This window comes from Thamnophis elegans, chromosome 4, assembly GCF_009769535.1.
Source record: "Thamnophis elegans isolate rThaEle1 chromosome 4, rThaEle1.pri, whole genome shotgun sequence".
NCBI lineage: Eukaryota > Metazoa > Chordata > Lepidosauria > Squamata > Colubridae > Thamnophis > Thamnophis elegans.
In genome coordinates, this window is record NC_045544.1 from 58,398,834 (window position 1) to 58,423,911 (window position 25,078).

The window sequence follows — 25,078 nt, forward strand, 5'->3', positions numbered from 1 at the left end:
TAGTGGAGCCAAAAATATATAGTGCCAAAATGAGAATCCTCTTTGGAAGTGATGCCAGTTTTAGGTGAAACATTTAAATTATGTATATGATTTAATGTTATAACCTCCATCGCCCCCCTCTTTTGGCAAAAGTTAATGTAACAGAACAAAACAGATGACACATGCCATGGATACAAGTTTGGGCTTATTGAAACATTGCACCCCATTTAATTTACTGTTTCCATTCTGTGAGGAATTCCATTTTTCATTTTCATTTCCCACTTAAATGTTTTCTGAAGGTGCAAAGCTTGTAGAGATAAGCAGATGTAAAGGAATCCTGCAGCTCTTTTGTTTTCCACTGCTACATTCTGCCATTTGTTCCCTGGATACATTCGCAATTTCCTTGGAGAAGTATGGAAAATTCTTTTTTTTTAAATTTACCTTTCTGTTCTGGGGACAGCAGCACAAGAGGCTGACTGGGATGGAGAAAAAAAAATATCGCGGCTCGTCAGCCTGAATAACTTAAGAAGCAGCTCTTCTGTTGACTTCCCCTAGAATTTGGTCTGTAGGGTTGCAAGAATAGCACATGCCTTAAGCAGAAGGTCAGAGGAATGTGATATCCCATAGTTAATTCTTAGCACTGTAATAATGAAGTTTTGTTTCCCAGAAAAAGACAGATTCCATAAACCTACCCAATCAAAAAATAAAGCATGCATTCCTCCTTCCCCTCCTCCTCTTCCATTGTGTTGAAGGAAGCCACAGAATCACTTGAAACTGAGATGGGCAGCATATAAATTTAATAAACAAAGATAGAAGAAAAGAAAGAAATTTCAAAACACAAAAACCTTACTGCAAACTCTTGAGTGGTTTCTTTCCTCTGGCCAAGCTATACATCAGAAAACAGAGTTGGATCGGAAGAACTGTTTTATTTTTTAAAACCAACGTTGGCCTGCCACTCCTTTTTAAACCCCATTTCTCATTGACTCCCAAAGAGTTTAGTGATGCAGTAGGAGCAAATGAACAGTTGGTGCTACTGCTTCAGAGGTGGTATCCAGCAGCTCTGGAGAACTGGTAGTGGAAATTTTGAGTAGTTCAGAGAACTGGTAAATATCACCTCTAACTGGACTCACCCTGATCTATTCTTTGCCTCCCGAGTCCCAGCTGATCAGGGGACAATGGAGATTTTACCATATTCTTTCCCTGCCATGCCCACCAAGCCATGCCCACAGAACCAGTAGTAAAAAATTTTGAATCCCACCGCTATACTACTTCTCTCTTTGGCTGAAGAGCCTTCCTAGAGAAGCTCTTTTTTCCTCAACCAAATCTTGCAGCCTTCTTCAGTCACCTGCCACACAGCCCAGATTAACAGAATAAAAGAGTTGGAAGGGACCTTGGAGGTCCTCTACTCCAGGGGTCCCCAACCCCTGGGCCGCAGCCTATTCAGAATTGGGCCGCCCAAGTGGCTGGGTGACTTTAGTAGTGCTTTCTGCCTAGGTCTGAGACAGGGTGACTGGCTCAAGATCACGAAGACAGCTCTATAGTCAAAGCAAGACTGGAACTCAGTCTCGTGACTTCTAATCCAGTGCCTTAACTATTAAACCAAATAAACTCTTATAGGTAGCAGTGAGAGATGCCAATCTGGAGTTATTTGAATGCTTCCATAGCTCCTGATATGCTAATCCCGTTTTCCTGAAAATAAGCCCTCCTCGGATAATAAGCCCAATTGTGCTTTTGAGCACATGCACTAAAATAAGCCCTCCCTGAAAATATTGCAACACAGCAGCAGCCATGAAGTGACCACGCTTGCCGCCTCCTGCACCTCAAAAATAATAAGACCTCCCAAAAAAAAAGGCCAAGCAAAATAAAATAAGACCCTGTCTTATTTTGGGGGGAACACGGTCCTTGAATCTAGTAGTTACTCTACCTGTGACTTGGCAACTTGTTTTATTACAAGCCTGGTAACTCCAAACTACTTCCCAGATTTTGCCCTTCCTACACTTAAATCTCTTTCATATAGAGACAAGTTCAAGGCTACCCTAAGGTTTTTGTAGCCCACTGAGACAAATAACAAGATGAAGTCAGCATAATCTACCCAAACCATAATGACACCAAGCTGATGACATTTGCACAGTAATGTCTTCACATTACGTACTTACATACTTTCACCCTAATGTCTGGCACAAACACAAAGGTTCTGATGTTTGCACTATGCACACTCTTCTTGCCTCCATGGCCTGCCACTCATTCAATGGATGGTGGCTTTTCCTAATTCTTCCTAGAGAGACAAAGGAATCAGGAGGTTGATTCTTACATCAATACTAATAATAGGAAGGTGTTCTGACCCCCCCTCCTCCATCCAGGAACGAAAGTCGAAACCAACGTAATTGAAAAGGTTTCTTTTAATCAGTCAAGACTCTCGTTGGCTGCAAGCCACATAAACAAAGAGATAAGCATTCTGGCAGCAAGTCCTACAAAACTTGGCAGCAATGCAAACAAACTCTGGCAGCAATCCAGCCTGCCAAGTTTGTTTCTTTTTTTTTTAATTAAAAGTTTTTTTATTTTTAATTTAAAACGAATACAACATCTTTCTTTACATGCTATAGAAAGTGTATCAGTTGGTTACAAATAGACTTTTATGCATCTCTTCCACAGTCAACAAACATAATTCATGTTAATTCGAGCATTTTAACTCAAATATTCATACATATATCCATTTTCATTTGACTATAATTATTATTTTAATAACAACAACAACAACAACAACAACAACAACAAGAACTCCGCCGTTGCCGGTCAACTCCGCCGTTGCCGGTCCCAAGCCCAGATGAGAAAGGAGGAGGGTTGGGGTCAGGTTGGCATCTGGTCCTGTAAAAAAAACCCCGCCAACCCATACAATATGGTGAAAAAAACAAATAAGAATTCCATACCGCATCGGTCATCGCGCGGGTTAACAAGGGCCGCGGCAGATGTTGGGGTTCCTGGACATCCGTTGACAAGTGGGCTACAAGTGGACCAGCCAACAAAACGACAAAAATATAGTGCAGAAGAAAACCGTGCCATAATGGCCTGTTACTACAACTCAGAGCCAGAAAAAAGAGGCTATTTAAAGCAAATGTATGAATTATGGAAACAACAATATCCAGATTCAAATGTTAGTGAACAACGACTAGCAGATCAAAGGCAATTTATTATACGGAATAAAGTGTTTAGTGAAATTGAACATGAGGAAATTCAGGCAAATTGCAAAACCCAAAAAACAATATCACAAGCGGAAATAACTGATATTCAAGACACAACTAAAGACATTATAGTAGAACTCCCAGAAGAAGCTCTCGGGGAGGAAATAACATCACCACCACTAGAACCAGTTATCACTGAACCAACTGATGAACTAACTCAAAAACAAAAAGAATTGAAGGATAAGATCATGGAGCATTTTCTGCTTAATGAGGAAAGGCAACGTTTACCATCACTAAAAACTGTGCCTAAGAAAATTTTGGCCCCTATCATGAAAATGGTTAATGCAGTGTTTTCAACAATTGAACCGGGATCCATCTTGGAAACAAACCAGTTAATGTACAGCGCAGCTGTAATAGTCACTAATGAACTAGGCATTAAAATTAAACTACCTAGTCACACAACAGAAAAAGCATCAAAGCCAAAGTGGAAAATCCGTTAAGAACAAAAAATCAAAAAATTAAGGGCAGATGCTAGTAACTTAAAGAACATGCATGAGCAACGGCTTAAAAACAACAAAATCATAGATCGGCTAATCAGACGATATAGATTGGATACAAGAAACATCAATGAAGCTGTAGAGATTGTAAAACAGCAGATAACAGCAACAGCTAGAAAAATTGAAAGATATGAGGCACGAATCAACCAATATAAACAAAATCAGCAATTTCGATCAGACCAACGGCGTTTTTATCAAAGTCTTAATGTGAATGGTGACACCAAAAGTGAAAAACCAGAAAAGCAGGCCACAGTTGAATTCTGGAAAGAATTGTGGGAAAATGCAAAGGACTACAACAAGGAAGCAAAGTGGATACATGACTTTGAGAAAAGCATTGGCAACAAACAAATGCAAGTATTAGAAATAACAACTGAGATGGTCAAAAATCGAGTTAAAAAGGTAAAGAATTGGACATCACCTGGAAAGGACCAATTGCATGGTTTCTGGCTCAAATATCTGACCAGTTTACATGCAATATTGGCCAGGCAACTGAATGAAATTTTACAAAAGGGCCAAATTGATGAATGGTTGACAACTGGAAAAACATACTTGATTCAGAAAGATGCAACTAAAGGAACAACACCTGAAAACTACAGACCAATAACATGTTTGCCAATAACCTTCAAATTACTCACAGGCATTATTGCAGATAACATGATGGATTATTTGGAAACAAACATCTTGCCAGTAGAGCAAAAAGGCAACAAAAGAAGGAGTAGGGGCACAAAAGATCAGCTTCTAATTGATAAAATGATATTAGAAAATTGTAAGAACAGAAAAACGAACTTGAATATGGTCTGGATTGATTACAAAAAGGCATTTGACTCACTGCCACATAGTTGGATCATAAAATGCTTAGAAACAACTGGCATTAGCAAAAATATTACATCCTTTACTGAAAAGGCGATGAAACAATGGGAACTGAGTTGGCAGTAGGGAATGAGATCTACGGAATGGTTAATATCAAGCGAGGAATTTTCCAGGGTGATTCACTTTCACCTCTTCTCTTCATCATCGCAATGATCCCACTATCAGTAATCTTAAAAAAAATGAAATTAGGCTACCAAACAGCCAAAGAAGCTGAAAATTTTTTGCATTTACTATATATGGATGATTTGAAACTCTATGGAAAGTCAGAAATAGAAATCCAATCATTGACAAACACAGTCCGAGTATTCAGCACCGATATTTCAATGCAGTTTGGCATGGAAAAATGCGCCACTGCATCCATAAAAAGGGGCAAAATCACTGCATGTGAGGGAATTGAAATGCCCAATGGCCAATTAATTAAATGCAAAGAAAATGAAGCCTACAAATACTTAGGCATTCTGCAGTTGGATAACATCAAGCATGGAGAAGTAAAAACTATTGTCAGGCGAGAGTACACCAACAGAGTTAGGAAATTTTTGAAATCTAAATTGAATGGTGGAAATACAATCAAGGCCATAAATACCTGGGCAATACCAGTTATAAGATACACAGTTGGTATAGTTAACTGGACACAAGCTGATTTGGACCTTTTGGACCGAAAAACCAGGAAACTAATGACAATGCACTACAGTTTACATCCACGTGGTGATACTGATAGACTATATCTGCCCCGAAAATCAGGTGGCAGAGGATTATTACAAGTGAAGCAAACAGTTGAAGAAGAAAAACATGCACTGGCTGATTATTTAAAAGAAACTCAAGAACATCTATTAATCGAAGTAAAGAACAAAAATCTACTGAAGGCCCAACAGACGAAACAAGAATACAGAAAAGATGTGATAAAATCAAGAATGGAGAGTTGGCAGAACAAAGCACTGCATGGCCAATTTCTGGAAAAAATAAAAGATAAAGAGGACAGTGAACAAACTTGGTTATGGTTAACAACAGGTACATTAAAGAAAGAAACAGAGTCACTAATCCTGGCTGCGCAAGAACAAGCTATCCACACAAATGCCATTAAGGCCAAAATCGAAAAATCCTCTGATGATGCCAAATGCAGACTTTGCAAAGAAGCTGATGAAACTGTTGATCACATACTCAGCTGCTGTAAAAAAATCGCGCAGACTGATTATAAATTGCGGCACAATTCAGTAGCACAAATGATCCATTGGAATTTGTGCAAAAATTATAATATTAAAACAGCAACAAACTGGTGGGAACATCAGCCTGAAAAAGTCACCGAAAATCAGATGGTCAAGATCTTGTGGGATTTTCGCATACAAACAGACAAAATACTGGCGCATAATACACCAGACATCACACTGGTTGAGAAAAATAAGGTCACAATCATAGACATCGCAATACCAGGTGATAGTAGGGTAGCTGAGAAGGAACATGAAAAAATCGCAAGATACCAGGACTTAAAAATTGAAATTCAACGACTATGGCACAAACCAGCAGTGGTAATTCCAGTGGTAATTGGCACACTGGGTGCTATTCCAAAAGCACTGGAATTACATTTAAAACAGTTAAAAATTGACAAAATCACCATCAGTCAAATGCAAAAAGCCGCACTGCTTGGATCTGCACACATATTACAAAAATACGTTACAACGTCCTAGGCCCCTGGGTGGGGCCCGACTAGTAACCAATGCGAAATCCGGCGAAACAACTGGCCGCTGTGATACAATTGTATAATAATAATAATAATAATAATAATAATAATAATAATAATAATAATAATAATATTTTTGTTTCTTAAACAATACATGCCCACACCAGTGGGAAAAGAAAAAATCAAAAGAGAAACAAACAAAAAAAAAGGAACACAGGTATATATTATAAAAAAAAAGTATATCAGCTGGTTACATGTTTTGGTGCATCTCTTCCATTAATTCATATTAATTCAAATATTTTAACTCAAATGTTTACCATATTGACATCATTATACCTCCACTTTTAGTTGACTACAGTTATTTAAATATCCTTCATCCTTAAATATGCCAAAGATTTAATCCATAACCACATGCTGACATTTCATTTACTTGTTTGTAAAATCCTCTATTAACATCAAATCCTCATATCCTGTTTTAGCTGAACATCCATAATATTTAATACCAAAAATTCCATCTTCCATACAGTATAGTTTATTAACATTCTCCCTTCTTTATGTAATTATATCATATATCGTAACATTTTCCCCATATTAGTTAACATTTAACTGTGTATATTTTATTCTATTTTTTAATAGTGATAATTATTGTAATTAATAACCTTTATATATGGTCCAAAAATATTTCCAACCTTACCTTCTCATATCCAATTATTATTTATCATATCAACTCCACATTATATACATTACTATCAATATCAATTATTATTCAGCTATGTCTATTACAAATAAGAGTAATTAGATTTAGTTAATTTTAAATTGTATTCTTCCATCTATCAGCCTATGTCTCTCAAATAACAAAACCTCCTTAGTCCTATTACCATTCGCAGATCAGGTTTACCAAATGTTTTTATAAGCAAGTCCAAACAGGAGTATCTTCGCACCTTTTTGCTCAGGATGCCTCTGATGTAATAATAACGTTGTCCTAGGCTTGTTAAACTTTTCAGTTTGTCTTTAATTCTCAAGGGTGGTATCGAAAATTCTGCAAATGATGTTTCATAAAGTATAGATTCTTTAATGCTTCTCATTCCTCCTGCGCTCTGTCTTTTGAAATAAATCTTCTGCATGGCTGCCCCCCTTTCAAGCGTTGTATCTCTTTCTCCCTCTGAAGTAAACCAGACGCCCAGCGTGTCAGCAAGTTGAAAGACTTCATTTCTTACATTCTTCATTTGTATTTCAGGAACATTCAAACATTCAACGTTCTCACTTTTTTCTTCATATTTTAATGTTAAATAGTCCAGTTTTTTTTCAAATCTTTCATATGAGTCAAACAACTTTTGAAATGCAGAGAAAATCATTTGAAAGGAATCATTTGAAGCAGGTATAGACGCCATGTTGTGACGTAGCTAGAAGCTTTAAGATATTTGCAAGTAAGAACACGCTGGGAGCTGTGCGATCTTATCTGATCTTAGACCAACACAGCCAAGCAATAAAAGTGTCAGATTGTGAAAAGCCAAATTGTAGAAGATTGGTTTACAGCCCACTTAAGAAGAGTCAGAGGGAATGTTGGAGTAATCTTTCCTTTATCCACGAAAATATCATTAAAAACATTTAAGAGATAGGGTAACCACCGGCCATAAATCCATTAAAAAAAAACCCAATTCGCCGCTAGATTTTTCTGTTCTTTGGTTTCAATTAGCTTAAATTTTAATGCGGACCATGTCTCTTTGAGTAATAAAATCAGCTTACCAGTTGAAATCACTTCCACCATTCTTAGGGCAACCTGCAGTTTCGGTTAGCTTACAGCTAATCCAGAAGGAGCTGGCAAAAGGGGTTGAATTCCAAGCCCCCCAGAGACTTGCGAACGTCTCTGAGGTCACTGGATCTCCCCTAACCTTTCACTGTCTCTCCGGGACAGCTAGGATCCGAAACGACCCGTCCAATTCCTTCGGAATAGGGGAATTTCAGGAATAGCCTGAAACTCCGTCTTCTCACTGCTAAGCCCCGCCTTCTTCCAGCCCCAAGTTTGTTTCTTGTTAGTCCTTAATGTTGACTTCTGCAGAAAGGCGTGGCACAAGCAGTCTCTTTTATAATCAGGAGAGGATCTTAATGAGCATCAGCTGAGCGTAATCACCTCTTGTAATTACACCGTTGTTCTTTTTTGTGTTGAAAACTGTTTTATTTCATTTTCATTTATACAATCACTTATATACTGTGCATTTAAAAAAAAGCAATAAACACAACTCATCTTCCACCATGGAAAACCAACATAGCACTTCAATCCTCCATACACCCTTTCTTCTCCCCCTCCAACTTTCATTTCTCCCCTCCAGCATTCCCCTCTTCTACTTCCCTTCCCCCTCAGACATTCCTTTCTCCCCTTCCCTCCATCTCACCCTCCTTACATTCCCCTCTCACTCCCTCTTTACTTCTCCCTCTTCTTTCCCTCTACTCCTCACTTTGGTGTATTTCTACCATTCATTAATCTATTCAATTTATATTTTACACTAAGATTAAAAAAAATGAAAAAAAAGGAAAATAAAAGGAAAAGAGAAAAAAAAAGAAAAAAGAGCAACAGTATACAAGTGTGTTCTTATTGTTCTGAAAATTGAAACTATATTTCCACCCTCCCCCCTCCCCCCCGTAAACCCCCCTCCCTAATCCCCTTCCGACTTCCCAGGTCCCATACCCGGCACAACTCTTTATCAAGCACAGTCTGCAGTATATTAAAACCAAATAGATTAGAAATTAAAAGATAAAAGATAAAGGAAAAAAAAAGGGAATTAAAAAAAAACAAAAAAAAAGAAAAACGGGAAAAATCAATAAACTCTCTACATTGGGCTCAGCTTCCCATCATTATTAAAACTTAAACAATGTGCATCATTCCTAATTTCAGTTAATTTATTACTTGCAGGATTTCAAACTATGTTGAAACCAAGTAAGTTAATCAAATGAAATTCTCTAGCTAGGGGCCTTGTCTCTTTATCTAAATATCTAAACCTTTAATTTGTCCCTTTTACCTCCTTCTCTATAAAGCAATTTAAACATTCAAATGCTTCTCTCGGTTTCCTTTTCCAACTCCTCTCATTCTGCCTCTACCCGTGTCCATATATATGTTTTATTTTCATCCGTACTCCTCTCATATTTGCTCCGCCTTCCTGCGGACTCTCTGGGTATATCCTTCCAGACATTATATTCAAATAACAGTTTATACAAAAATCAGCTTACTTTCTGGCTCAAAATAAGCTCTAATTGAACCTTCACTACCCTCCCATCTACCCCACACTTCCCAACTCCATTCATCCTAAACCACAATCCAAGAACATCACGATCTCCGCCCTCCTCACCCTAGAGAATAAATCATAAACAATTTAAATAAAAATTCAAAGTTATCCATCAAGTCTTTTTTAAGTCCCATACAATATATTTTCCGAGGAAATCAACATCACTTCTTTCAGCCTTAATGTCTCTTCATCAGTATGCAACTATACCATTTTATACAAGACAGAAATCACAAAGTATTATTCAAGTTAAAAATTAAGCAGATGTTTTGGAAGCATAACTAAATCCTTGTTCTCTGCTCTTCTGCCCTTCCGGAGGGGGAAAGCGATACCTCCCACCTTGTAGTTGTGTGTTTTGTTGTTTCTCTTCTACTTCTCCTTGTCTTTCTCCAAGTCCGGGTGATTCAAGAAGTCCCGCCTTCAGGATCTTGTGATAAAAATCTCGAGCTTCCCAAACAGAGTTGAGGCGATGTTTTTGGTCATCAAATGTAACTGTAATACCAGATGGCACCTCCCATCTATACTGTATCTGAGAATTTCTGAGTTCTTTAGTTAGAAAAGCATAGTCTCTCCTGGCTCTTAACATTTGAGGTGGTATTTCTTTGAAAACAATCAGGTCCTGTCCATCAATTCGCAGCCTGTTATTATAAAACTCTTGTATTATCGCATTTCTGGATTCCCTTGTAGCAAAATATATAATTATATCTCTCGGAAGCTGTCTCTGTTTTGCTACGCACGAATTATGGCGGTAAATCTTTTGGATCTGCCAATCAAAGTTAAGTCCCGGACTTCCCACCGAACGACTAAAAGCTTCAAAAAAGGTCTGTTTCAAATTCTCCTGTTCGTTTTCATGCAATCCCCTAACTCTTATTGCAAACGCAGTCTTCTTATAATTTGTCATAACAAGTTGTTTTTGTGCGTTTTCAACTTCCTGTTGTAACATTTCAATTTTAGATGTCAGGTTAGAATTAGCTTCTTCCAAAATCTCAAGTTTATCCTCCATTCCAGCAATATAATTTGTCATTATGGTTATAACCCCGATCATATCCTCCTTTGTTTGAGCAATCTTGGCATCAAGTTTGTCACATAAGTCCGAAATAAGTTGCTTCATTTCCTCTCTAAATTCTTTAAGGGTTTCAAAAAGAAATTCTTTCGTTAACAAATCTCCAGTAGAGGGCGTAGAAGGCATGAGCTGCGGCTTTATAGCAATTGCTTGGGATGTATTGTTAAAAAAACGTTTAGATTGCTTTGACTTCGGAGCCATTATAAAAAGGAAACAAACAAAGTCTCTGCTCACCTTGTTTTTGGGTAAGATACTTTCAGTAAACTTTTAGCAGTTCGTAAAAATAAGTCTTCAAGAAAACAAGGCTGATTAAATATATCATATATCAAATGCGGAAGCTTAAAATCGCCATTTTGAAAAGCAGTTAGACAATGGAGTTTTTTATAAAATTGAAGCTGGCATTTTGAATAATAATAAAAAAGGGTTCTCAGGAATGGTCGCTGCTCGGATTGATTTTAAATAGCTTAGTTTTGTCCTGAGGGGGGGGGCGACCTGCCTTGAGCTGAAAAAAAACAGCTGAGAAGATCTGGCTGGAGTAAAAAAAAACCCTCAGCTTTTGTTGAACCTCTTCTCCGTTCACAGCGAAAAACAAAAAGCTGTGAACTACAAAGAGGGTTCTAACGACTGAGTTCCTCCCTGCTTCTTTCTTGCCTGAAAGGAGAGATATCTATAGATCTTTTAGATATACAGACCAGAACTCTGAGGGCAGCTCCGTTGAGCCACCGGTGACGGCAGGCCCCTCCCCCGGAAGCCAATTACGCCGTTGTTCTTGACGCCGAGTAGCCCTTCAATGGTGTGCATCCCGGAACAACTCACAGGTGTTTTCTGGATCACTCACTCTTGTCTCCTCCCCACTGATCCAAGGCTCAGACGCCACCTGGTGGCCAACCAGTCTCTCCTCGCCTTGCTCGGAGTTGGAACCCTGTCCGGGGTCCTCCACCTCCTCCAGGGCCGACTCATAAGACCCCTTGCTGTTGGAGTCTGGCGGCAGCTCCAATGGCTCCTGCCGGGCCACAACAGGAAGGTATCCAGTGCCACACTTATGGGGCAGTAAGATAGTCTTGGGAAGTGTTTTTCAAACTTGGCAACTTTAAGATGTGTGGACTTCAACTCCTAGAATGCCTTGTTATGATCATGCTGGCAGGGGAATTCTGGGAATTGAAGTCAACACCTCTTAAAGTTGCCAAATTGAAAAACACTGGGTTAGAGGGTGAAAGCCAAGCTATCTAGCAAATGACCTCTTTGCTCTTCTGACTATCTTGAAAGCATCATTGTAATCAGGGGTGGGCTGCTGGGGGTTTGCAGGGATTCGGGAGAACATCTAGCTAAGATTCTGTGCAGTTCAGAGAAACCTACCCCCCCAAATCCCACTCCTGGCTGGCCCAGTCCAGTCCACCTTCCCCTCCCAGGAGTCCCCACGCAGCCCATTTTGGATGCAGATAAGTGCAGGGTGAGTGTGGAAGCTTGGGGAGGGTGAAAAACAAGCCTACTGGAAGTTCGGGAAGGCTGGAAATGGGCCCATTTCCAGGCTCCAGAGGGCCTCCAAAGCCTGGGGCGGTCTTTTTCGCCCTCCCAGAGGCTTGAGGAAAACCTCTGGAACCCAATTAGGCACACCCACCATGGACATGCCCACCCAGCAACCAGGCAGAGAACCCCTTGCTAAAATTTTTGAAGCCCACTCCTGATTGTAATGTCCTTTATGTCAGTATGAGGAGGCAATTTCCTCAGTTATGGTACAACAACACTTGCAAAATTTCTTCTCATCTATAGGTCAGCCCATTAATAGGCTTATATATTTCCTGCTATGTAAATAATACTTGAGGACTACCATTACAACTTTTATTCTTCTTACAAGGGAATGATTTTAGTATGAATGAATAGTTGGTTCTACTCTGTGTGCAAGACACAACCCTTCTGTTAAGATGTTGTTCTGCTGCCTAGCAAAGGGAAACATGGAGGGAAGTTTGAGGGAATAAGTTTTTTAGTTTTCAAATTTCCAGTGTTTAGCTTGAAGGGCATTTTTACCTTATGAAGTCTTAAAACTGCATATAGGAGGAGGGGGGAGGGTTTTTTGAATATATCAATATCAAGGCTGGAAGTAATGATTTGCTCCAGAATTTTTCTTCAATTACATCCACTATAATGTTGCTTCATAAGACACTTCATAAGCATTTGTAACTTCTCATTCTTGTACAAGACGGATGAGAAGAAATCAATAGGAAAGTGCATGGATGAATAAAAGCCTTAAAACCTGCTTTCAGGTTTTAAAAGAAAAAATAAACTATAAAACTTGGGAACCACCTGAGTCTGTGAGTTTCTGAGGAGGGATGCTAAAAACAGTTAGGGGGAAGGTTATTTGGTCTTTTTAAAACAGAAGAGAAGTTAAGACATTCATTCACCCTTAATAATTCCCAACCCTTCTGCCAATTCAATTCTGGTCACACCCCTTTTTGTAGTGTGCCATCAACATTAGGACTAGCAGTGGTCATCCAGATTTTGGGAGCCCAAAAGAAAGCTCTAGTTAAACTTGATGTGGACCCTGAGCTAATCAAAAATTGTATATTTTCTGGTTTAGCAGTATGTTTATATTACATATGAAAAATCTAGCCTTGTATAGCCCTTCTTAAAAAGAAACTCAAACCTACCATGTTTCCCTGAAAATAAGACAGGGTCTTATTTTCTTTTGACCCCCGAAATAAGTACTTGACCTTATTTTGGGGGAGGTTATTATTTTTCAGGTGCAGGAGGCGGCAAGTATGATCACCTCATGGCTGCTGCTGTGTTGCAATGTTTTCGGGGAGGGCTTATTTTCAGGGAAGGGCTTATTTTAGCACATGCGCTCAAAAGCCCGATTGGGCTTATTATCCAGGGAGGGCTTATTTTTGGGGAAACAGGATAGAAACTTTTTGTTTACTATAACTTAAAGGGTGATAGTAAAAATTATAACATGTTTGAATGTGCTAAACAACTAAAATCACAGAGGTATAGGACATTAAGAAGAAAACAAAGCAAGTCAGCAACCATGATTAAAACAAGGCAGAACTTAGTTTGGTCTAGAAATTTAGCAGGTTCTTCTTGCCTTACATACTACTTCACAAGGTTGCTGTATGGATAAAAGTTTGGGGCCTATATGTCGTCCTTTAAAAGAGAAGCAATAAAAATGCAATGAAATGAATTCCGAAAACAGAACAGGAGAAGGGAACGTAATGTCCCTTGGTGTACTTTGTCTTTCACATTTTTAAAAACTTTGCCTTCAGACCTATTACTTTCCTCGCCTGCCGTCTCAATTGACACGGCAAGCAAACCTCCTCCGCCTAGCAGAGCCATTGTTTTGGACGGCTGATCCCTGGTTGATTTTGTGATGGAGATTCCCAGTGATCACCTCACAGTTCGATCTCCCTCCGATTCTGTCCCCAACGGAACCCGATTGGAAGCGTCTGTTTCGTTTACTTTACTTCGAATCGCGGAGACTGCAATGGCGCCACCGGCCAGCAGGAGGAGACAGGTGGCCGGCGAGGCAGCCCCGCGGAGAGAAGCGGGGACAGCGATGAATAGAAGGGGCGAGCAAAGACGGCAACGGAGGCGAGGCTGATCTCTGCTAGTGGGAACCAGAGGGGAAGCGCGGAGGAAGAGCGCGGTCTTTGCACCGGCCCGCCGTCGTCAACTCCCAGCCACCTTCTGCGGACACCGCTTCCTACCTTCCCTTTGGCAGCTTTCAAGGCGCCCCTTTGGTCCCTTGCGCCCACCGGCTCCATGGCTGCTTCGGCTTCGCGAACCTTCTTGCTCACCGTCGGGACGCTTCTGGTGCTCCTCGTCTCCTTGCTCCACTCTGCCTCCCCAGGTACAGTCCCCGGTTCGTTTCTCTCGACGGCGTGCCCGCGGGCGCCCTTATGGAGAGGGAGGGAACTTGGGAGCCCCCTGGGGTAGTTTGCAGAAGGGGTTGGGACGTTTCTCCACACCCCCGGTTACATTCCTCAGCATGGCACCCCAGGATGCGTGGGACTACACCTCCAATGCTCCCCAGTTGGCTTTGTTGGCCAAGGAGGACGCGCGTGTATCTGGAGGGTCGGCACTTCAGACAGTCGCAACGCCAGCCACTTCCACCGTAGGAATACCTTGCGTGAGAAATGTCGCGCTTCCCAATTCTTATCCCCCTCTCTTGCCCCGTATAGCTCTTCTCTCCACCTGCTTTGGGGTCTGTCAGCAATTCGGCTTCCTGGCGGGGCAAAATTCTGCTAGCCTGGACTTTTTCTTTCTTTTTCTTTTTGCATCCCATAGAATGAACAGGCAAAAGTGATTGGGCAGCATTGTCTTCTTTTTTCTTTTAAAAGTGGATTGATAGAGCATGGCTCTCCACAAAAGTTTTTCTTTTCTTTAAGAAAACCTAGCAATGCAATGGAGCAAATGTTTATTTGTGTATATGGGACCACAGCTTCTCTCTCTCTCTCTCTCTCTCTCTCTCTCTCTCTCTCACACACACACACACACACACACACACACACACACACCACACCACACCACACCACACCACACCACACCACACCACACCACACACATACACATTCTCACTTCTCCAAAGCTCAGATCTCCACCTCTGTAATCCTTCCACGTCTGTTTTGGCTGTGCAGCCCCACAGAGATGGGAAACCTGACCCAGTTGTTCTTAAGTGTAAAAGCAAACACAAAATACAAACTGTTCCAAAGAACTGAAGAAAGCTGCTGAGCTGTTTACAGTGCAAAGATTGCCATTCAGGGATAGCATTCCTCAGCGAATGCTGCAGGGCAGATTTGCGGTAACTATTGCCTAGGCTAACTCCAGAAGAGTGATCGGAAATAAGATTTGGAGGGAAATAATAATAATAATAATGAAACAGTGAGGAATGACTGAGGGAGAACTTGCCATGCATGCTGTTGGAGAGAATTTCCAGGGTCTGGATTGTTTTCCCCTGCTCAAAACATTCCCCACATCCATTTTTTTTAAAATAAAGTCATGTATCATTGATCTATGTCATTGGAAAAAAAATTGTCTAGAATCTGTAAAGATACTTCAAAGTTGTATTGGAAGTGTAACCAGCAAAAAAGGTCTTTTATCATGCTTGGTGGATGTGCTAAAGAGCTAGAAAGTTTTGGGTTCAATTACAGACATTAATTCAGAAGATTTTTTTAAGAGGTATATACAACTGAAACTAGAGGCTTTTCTTTTGGGATTGATTGATCAACCAATTAGGGAAAAGTCACGGAACTTCATTTTTATATTTGACTCCTGCAACAAGACTATTGTAAGCATAAAGGAGATAAGATTTAATCCTACACACGATGGAGGAATGGATAGTGAAGATGTTGGAACTTGCTGAGATGGCCAGATTGACAACTCTGATCAGAGAAAAGACATTACCTAAGTTTAATGCTTACTGGAAACCCCTACAGTGTGTGTGAAACAGGGAGGAGGGAATGAAATTGTGTCATATGGTTTTAATGACTAGAAAAAAATAGATAGTAGAAAAAGTCATATTGTAACTATGAGTAAGAAGTTAATTTATAACTGTTGTAAAGAAAATCAAAATCCTATTTTTCCTTCCTTTCTTCCTTCCTTCCTTCCTTCCTTCCTTCCTTCCTTCCTTCCTTCCTTCCTCTTTTAACTTTGTCTTTTTCTTTCTTTTTCTCTCTTTTTTCTGTATTTTAAATATTAGTTCTTGCTAGTTTTTTAAAAAAAATAAAGTTTTATGCATAAGAAAAGAATGTTCCCCACCTCCCACTCTTTTTTTGCTTTTATTTTTGGTCCTTTTGATCTGTGTAGTTAAAAAAGGCATGTACTTTTCTCTTGCAGGGAGGGAAGAAAGGTAAGTAATATGCCCATACAAGTTGAGCTTGGAGTAAAGTATAAGAATTACTACTGCATATTTGCCCACAGGGCCAGTTCGTTGCCACAATATGATAGGATTGTTAAGGTAGGGGCTAAATCCTAAGCAAGGCAGAGTGCTTGGAAGCAAATCCCTTTAGAATCAAGAAAACATAAACTTGAGAAAATACAGTAAGTTCATGATGTCAGGTTGGAAAGCTAAAACAAAAACAAATGGGCCTTACTCAGAGGTTTCCCCTCTCCCAGGTTTTGAATATCAGCTATTTCATGGCAGTTAAAAAAATGCACCGTGAAGTATCTCTCATCAGGTATAAATTGTGTCAATACAACTGTGGTTGTTTCCAGCAAAATGCCTTAGATCATAAAGGTAGGTGTGGCAACTCCTGAAGAGTTCCCACTGCATTTTTTCCAGCTTTTCTGTTTCTTTTGGGGAAAAAAAAACATTGCAGGACGTTGGCTTTCAGGGAGTGGCTGCTGGAACACCCTAACGTAATATGGAATGTCCTGTCCAGAGACTCTCCAGTTAAAGCACCTGCAACTCACTCAGAGGGCATTTATTGATTCTCCAAGCATATATATATATTTCTTCACATTATTCTTCAATCTGTATATGTTTGGCCTTTGTCCAAAGTCTCGTGCTGAACCTCAGCTTTGCTCCGTTAACCTAGTTAGAACAATTGGATGCACAGATCAGAGAATAATGTGGACAAAACCAATTGGATGAGCAGGGAATTTTTTCTGTTTTGGTCTTTGCTGTTATATGGAAACAGTCACAAGATATTGAAGGATAAAATAATTGCTGGCTCTATTCTGTTCAGTTCCAAATCAATTCCAAATGAACTTGTTATAGGTCAGCGGTGTCAAAGTAAAGGCCCACGGGCTGGTTCCAGCCTGTGAGGTGGTTAGATCTGGCCCATGGGGCTGCCCTGGAAACAGCGAAGGACTGGGCCACGGTGCCTCTGCCAGTGAAAATGAAGCTGGGGAGGACCACGTGCGGCCCTCCTGAGCTCTGTTTTCACCGGCAGAAGATTGCAGGAGGCTGTCACAAAACCCAGGCCACTACAGGGGACCCCGACACGAGTGATGTCGAGCTGGCCACGCCTACTCTAGTCATGCCTACCCAGTCGCAAAGTGACTCCTGAACATTGCAACTGTCATAAATAGGAGTCAGCTGTCAAGCAAATGAATATAAATCACCTTACCATTGGGATGCTGCAATGGTCATAAGTGTGAAAAACGATCCTAAGTCACTATTATCAGTGTTGTTGTAACTTTGAACAGTAACTACCGTATTTTGGGAGTATAAGGCGCACCTTTTTCCCTCAAAAAAGGGTGAAAATCTGGGTGCGTCTTATACATTGAATACAGCATCTTTGGCCTCCCAAAACCCCTCCCCCTTCACCAAAATGGCCGTGCATAGCCTTTAGGAGGTTTCCAGAGTGCTCCTGGGGGCTGTGGAGGGCAGGAATGAGTGAAAAATGGGGCTTGTTTTAGGGGGCCCAGCCCCCAGGAGCACTCTATAAGCCTCCTAAAGCCTATTCATGCCCTTTTTTGGACAAAAAAACAGGCCTGTTTTCACGAAAAACAGACCATTTTTGGGAGGTCTGCAGAGCACAAAAACTTTTTTTTAATTTGCCTCTTGAAAATCTTGGTGTGTCTTATACTCCAGTGCATCTTATACTCCGGAAAATACAGTAAATGAATTGTTGTAAGTCAAGGAATACCTGTACCTCCTTGGAAAGAATTCTAGAATTTCAGAAATCTGGAATTTAGTTAAAGGACATCCACTCGAATGATGATTTCTTATGTTTACTGTGACATTTTTCACCTGAGCAGCCTGTCTTGGCCTCACCTTTCCTTGCCAGCTGCCTTCCAGAGGTGCAATTCTTAATCTCATATTTAGAACAATGCTTAGACATGCTAAGCAGGAATGATGAGAATGATAGTCCAGCACATCTGTAAGGCCAGTCTACAGTCTGCAGGATAACAGTGCAATCTTATACAGGTAGTTTTCAACTTGCAACAGTTCATTTAGTGACTGTTCAAAGTTACAACAGCACTGAAAAAGTGACTTGTGACCGTTTTTCACACTTATGACCGTTGCAGCATCCCTACGGTCACGTGGTCAAAATTCAGATGTTTGGCAACTGGTTCGTATTTAGGACGGCCGCAGTGCCCTGGGGTCCCGTGTTCAGCTTTTGCCGTCTCCCGACCAGCAAAGTCAATGGGGCATCTGGATTCACTTAACAACTGTGTAAACTACCTTAACCAATGCAATGATTTGGTTAACAAGGGTGGCAAGAAAAGTCGTCAAATGAGGCAAAATTCACTTAACCAATGTTTTGTTCAGCTACATAAATGTTGGGCTCAATTGCGGTTGTAAACTGAGGACTACCTCTACTTGTCCACTCAGAATTAAATTCCATTAAGGCAAACCCACACAGTCCCTACTGTGCCTACTAGCTGTTTCCAAAGGACTATGCCCACATCCCATCCTCTCTACCTCATCAACCACCTGCAAATTAGATGGTAGAAGCACAGCTTTAGATACTCCACTCTGGAAATATCTAAAGCTATGGCAAATCTAGACAGCATACTAAAAAGCAGAGACATCACCCTGCCAACAAAAGTGTGTATAGTCAAGGCTATGGTTTTCCCAGTTGCAATGTATGGCTGTGAAATTTGGACCATAAGGAAGGCTGAGCACCAAAGAATTGAGGCCCTTGAAGTATGGTGCTGGAGGAGACTCCTGCGAGTCCCTTGGACTGCAAGGCAATCAAACCGGTCAGTCCTAGAGGAGGTCAACCATGACTCCTCTTTAGAAGGCCAAATCCTGAAGATGAAACCTAAATACTTTGGCCACCTAATGAGAAGGAAGGACTCATTGGAGAAGAGCCTAATGCTGGGAAAGATTGATGGCAAAAGAAGAAAGGGACGGCAGAGAATGAGGTGGCTGGATGGAGTCACTGAAGCAAGGCGTGAGCTTAAATGGACTCCAGAGGATGGTAGAGGATAGGAAGGCCTGGAGGAATGTTGTCCATAAGGTCATGATGGGTCGGACATGACTTTGCAACTAACAATAACTCTGGAAGTAACTCCCCCCCTTCTCCCACCTCCAGATGTCGCACATAGGCAACGGAGAGCATACCTATATGCATGGGAGAGGTGACCAAAAATATGCTCTTGCTGAGCTCTGCGTCAGTAAATTTGTAACTTCAGTTGGTTCTGCCAGTTTCCTGCAGAGCTGCACCCTTTCATTTTTCACAGATCTTACAGATCATCATTCCCAGTTAGCCTGGCTAAGCATCATTCCCAATATCAGATTAAGAAATGCATCTCTGGAAGGCAGCTAGTGAGGAAAGCTACAGTAGACCAGCATTTCTCAACCTCGGCAATTTTAAGATGGTGAGGAAAGTTGCAACCCACCAGTGTGGATTTCAGCTCCCCAAATTCCCCAAGAAGTGTGGGGATTCTGAGAGCTGAAGTCCATAGATCTTAAAGTTACCCAGGTTGATCCAAGGTGTTTTTTCAAGAGGCAACTGGACTTTCTTGGTTTCTCTTTGAAGATCTTTCACTTCTCATCCAAAAAGCTTCTTCAGCTCTGACTGGATAGTGGAGAATAGAAGGATTTATGTTCCTTGCAGGCAGCTGGTAATCTGAACACCCTTTGAATGGTGTGGGAGTAGGAATGGATATCCAGAGGAAAAATTGCACACTGCAGGAAACCAGGAGCACCACTCAGGTAACCCTGAGGACACAGATAAACCTCCAAGCACTTCAACAACCCTCTAAAAGGAAGCAAATGATCAACTGTCTGCAAGGTGTATAAATCCTTCCATTCCCCACTATCCTGTCAGAGCTGAAGAAGCTTCTTGGATGAGAAGTGAGGCATCTTCAAAGATTAAAAAAACAAAGTCCAGTTGCCTCCTGAAAAAGCACCTTTGGGACAACCATGACCCGGATGACTGAGAATCTCTACAGACTTTTACCTAGGTTGAGAAACATCCCTTATTGAATATCTGTCCTTGATTTGCTTGAAGGAAATGTTAATGAATGAAATACAGGTAGTCCTCAACTTACGACTCAGGTTGCTCAGAGACTGTTCAAAGTTATGACAGCCCCCCAAATAAAGGTATTTATAAGCCCAGATTCAAAGTTCTGGTCATATGACCACATTTTATGTGCTTGGCGACTGGTCTGCATGTATGGCCACTGATGGCATCTTGTGGTCGTGTGACCATGATTTACAATGTATTTGCCAAAAATCAGTGTTTACAATGGGCTCACTTAACAACCACTGCAAAAGGGTCACAAAATTGGCCTTGGCCATGTAATGACCCATTTAGTGATGGTCACAACTTGTGACCACAATTGCAGTCTCAATTGTGGTCATAATTCAAGAACTCCCTGTAGTTTTGAGAAAGGGATTAAATCCTCGGCCATTTTTTCTTTTAAAAATTGTCTATTTTCTTTCTTCCCCCAAAATGTGAAAGTTTTGCCAACTATTGTAATGAAACATTCCTTTAGTGAATAATTGCCCTATTAAAATTTATGAATGAAATAATTTTCAAGGGAAAAGATACAGCATACTTTATTTTTGGATGGTGCAAAAGTTCCAAATGCTGGCATGCATTGACATGTAGGGAAAAGAGAATTTTCTAATAACATTCCTTCCATAGCAGTTTCCATAACTATTGCAATTATTATTATTGTTGCAATTACTGTTTCTAAAAAAAGGAAAAATTAAACATCTTGACTATTGGAATGTCCTTTTATTAGTGGCAGCCGCAATCCAGTGTTTCTCAAACTTGGGCCACTTTAAGAGGCATGGACTTTATGCTGGCTGGGAAATATTCTGAGTTGAAAAATATACTCTTCTTAAATGTCTATGGAGATTCCCAGACATCCAGGTCATGATTGTCCCAAAGGTGCTTTTTCAAGAGGCAACTGGACTTTCTGGTTTTGCTTTGAAAATGTTTTGCTTCACATCCAGAGCTGAAGAAGCTCCTTGGATGGAAAGTGAAACATCTTCAAAGAGACACCAGGAAGTCCAGTTGCCTCTTGAAAAAGCACCTTTGGGATACTCATCTTAAAGTTCCAAGTGTGAAAAACATTTCCCTGCAGTGGTGGGATTCTTTTTTTCTTTACTACTGGTTCTGTGGGCCTGGCTTGGTGGGTGTGGCATGGCATGGCATGGCTTGGTGGGCATGGCAGGGGAAGGATACTGTAAAATCTCCATTCCCCCTCATTCAGGGGAAAGATACTGCAAAATCCCCATTCCCTCCCGATCAGCTGGGATTCGGAAGGCAGAGAATAGATAGGGGTGGGACCAGTCAGAAGTGGTATTTACCAGTTCTCCGAACTACTGAAAATTTCCGCTACCGGTACTGGTCAGAACCTGCTGAATACCACCTCTGCTACCCTGGCCTATCTTGTTTGATCTTGGAAAGCTAAGGAGGGTCAGGAAATCCAAGAACTGTAAGCCACACTGAGAAAATCAGGGAAAAACAACATAAAATAAGATTATGACTCTGAATCATGTCCATTCTACTAGAGGCCCAATTCCAGTGGCACAGGCTGTTCAGCACTTCATGACCCAGTGACCACAAGGGAGCAGTAGGGGATAGGTAGAGAGCTATGGATTCGCTCTGTGTCACCTCTGTATCTTTCACTCTGCTTGTTTTAAGAGATGGCTAAACTCAGAAAAAGAGGAAGAAAGGAGAAGAAACTCCTGCAAGAGAGTGACTTCGATATTGGCTTTTAGCAACTGGCTAGACTAGTGCTTGCAATTTTCTTGGCAAGATTTTGGAAATAGTTTGCTCTTACGTCCTTTCTAAGGCTAAGAGAGAATGACTACGTCCAGGCCATCCAGCTGGTTTTGTGCTTAAGGTGGGACTAGAACTCACAGTCTTCTGATGTCTTAACTGCTGCTTAACTTGGCTTTCCAGACAATATTACATAATTAGGTAAAGGTTCCCCGCACACATATGTTGGATGCGGTGGCTCAGTGGCTAAGACGCTGAGCTTGTCTATCAGAAGGTCGGCAGTTCAGCGGTTTGAATCCCTAGCACCATTTAACAGAGTGAGCTCCCGTTATTTGTCCCAACCTAGCAGCTTGAAAGCATGTAAAAATGCAAGTAGAAAAATAGGGGTCACCTTTGGATCAGTGTTCCATGCTCCTTTGGCGTTTAGTCAGGAATATGTCTCCATGGCCAGCCACATGACCATGGAGACATCTTCGGACAGCGCTGGCTCTTCGGCTTTGAAATGGAGATGAGCACTGCCCCCTAGAATCAGGAACAGCTAGTACATATGTGCGAGAGGAACCTTTACCTTTATTACATAATTACATGATCTTTAATCCTTATGCTCTTTGCAAGACTTTAAGAAGGCAAATCCTAGCAAAATCTGTTAAATTTAACAAACTGTCCTATGAAAAATTATATAGTAAAGATCAGAAAAGGTCATCTTCTGGAGTGACTTCATTCAGGAATCTTCCAAATCTGTCCAAAATGGAGCAGCATTTCTGCCAACCAGCTCAAATCCTACTTCTGAACCTTCACTAGAATTTGGAAGGATGCATGGTTGGGCAATCTTTGAATAAGAACCATTCAAGAGCTTGAAGTGGGGAACAAGAAAAGAGATTTTTGATTGAAACAATGAACTACTAATCTTAGTGAATGGGTTTACTAAGACTTTGTGAAAAGGAAAGGAAAACAAGAGAAATTTTGGATAGGTTTGCCAAACAATGTTGTTACTGAAGCCAGGAGCAGAATATTGAAAGGGTCTTAAAATTACATTGGATTTTTATTATGGAAAATGGAGATTTTCTGCTTCTGCTACTATTTACTTTATTTCTATACTCCATTCATGTCCTATATTGCAATTTCCATGACCTTGGAGTTTATTGACTATAATATAGAGCAAACAAAGACTCCTTTAACCAGCTTTAGATTCATCTTTTTCCAAATAGTGTTCGGAAACTGAAGTGCTTCTCGTCTATAATGTACATTCTTTATTTTATTTTCATGCTTAAAAAAAAAAAGATAGGAGAGAAAGTAGTAACATCACTGTCCTTTTTCCAACCACATCATGGTTTTTTTCATTAGCTGTACAGCATGTAAAAGCCTTAGCATCAAAGCTGGGCACATGGAGAAGCTATTTGAAATTTGGAAATAATTTAGGTTTTTTAAATAGATAAATATTTCCAAAATTTGTTTTGATGCGTATTTAAAATCCTAACGGACATTTTTGTTTCAAACTTATGACTTTGCTGATGGCAATGAACTTTAGACTGATCCCAGATTAGGTGGTGGTGTAAGCCAGCCTGATCTAATCAAAAGCTAAGCAGAATCAGACTAGGGCAGGGGTCAGCAAATTGCAGCTCTGGAGCTGCATGTGGCTCTTTCCTCCCTCTGCTGTGGCTCTGTCACCAGCCGGCACCACAATTTTGAGAGGAGCTTCCGGTGGTGGGGGAAGAGAAGCACAGTGCGCCAGGAGAAGACTCTATGGCAAGGGGAGGGTTTTCTAGTTGTCTCCACAATTGATAGGGCTTTCAGTTATGACAGGTAGAGGAAAAAGTACGCCGTGCTAGGAGGAGACTCTATGGTGGGGGGAACTGAACTTCTGGTCATCTCCAGAATTGAACAAGGGGCTTCCGGTTAGAACCTTTGTGGCTCCCGGTGTTTTCTTTTCTGTGGGAAATGGGTCCAAATGTCTCTTTGAGTGTTTAAGTTTGCCGACCCCTGGACTAGGGTAATGTTTGGTTGGAAATATTGGGAATATAAGTTTGATTGAGGCAATGATATAAAGTCAAGCATGATTCAAAGGAAGGGTAACTTGCAAGGTGATGGGCTCTCCTTCAGTGAACATAGTTAATGTAGGGGGTCTGGTTTTCGCTGGGCAAGAAAATCTCCAAGAGATTGAACTAGAAAATTAAATTACATTGTTCAGTTCTATGATTCTGTCCTTAACAATGGGTAAGCTGAGGCCTCTGTCTGAGGCAGGTCTTGGACTTCTTTAAAAGTCCCAATTATGCAAATGTCTCACTAAGTCTCCCCAGAGTTTTCACTGCACAAATCACCAGGCTCAAATTATCCAGGTTGGTCACATTATGTGAAGACCTACTTCTCTGGAGAAGGGTCTATTTTTTTGTAAAAGATGGAAGGAGAGAGAAGGGGATGTCCAGCCACAAGGCAGATAGACTCAATGACAGTGGTGATGAGTATATTGTTGAAGACTTGAAAGACTAAGGTTAGGGGAAGATTCTCAGGAAGAAAATGTATCCATGTGGCTGTGAGGAGTTGAAAACAATGGCACATAATCAATCAATCAAAATCACAGTATATTTATTTCTCCTCTTCTTCAAAAAAACAACAACAATCCAGTCTTTCTTTCTTGTTATGAAAAACCGCGGAATATAACCTTAAGTTCAGTGGACCATATCTGTCATTTTCTTAAAACATTTTATCTAAGAAATTTATTTTTGTCTTGAAAATGTATAACACAAAATATTAGTTATCTTTCGAAGACACCAAAGAAGTCTTGCTTTGTGAAAAATAGTTTTCAGAAGTCTCAATTTTATAAATAAATAAACAATTAAATGTAAATAAATACAT

At 40.6% G+C, this 25,078-nt stretch overlaps 1 protein-coding gene across 2 annotated transcripts in view; it reads left to right on the top strand.

Moving 5' to 3' along the window:
* Positions 1-14,138: 14,138 nt before the first annotated feature.
* Positions 14,139-25,078, top strand: part of FNDC1 (fibronectin type III domain containing 1) — an 80,734-nt gene continuing 69,794 nt past the window's right edge. For both annotated transcript variants that reach the window (XM_032216735.1, XM_032216736.1), the window contains exon 1: positions 14,139-14,442. In XM_032216735.1, the coding sequence (XP_032072626.1) occupies positions 14,355-14,442 (88 nt within the window). In that variant the 5' untranslated portion in view covers positions 14,139-14,354. The remainder of the gene's footprint in view (positions 14,443-25,078) is intronic.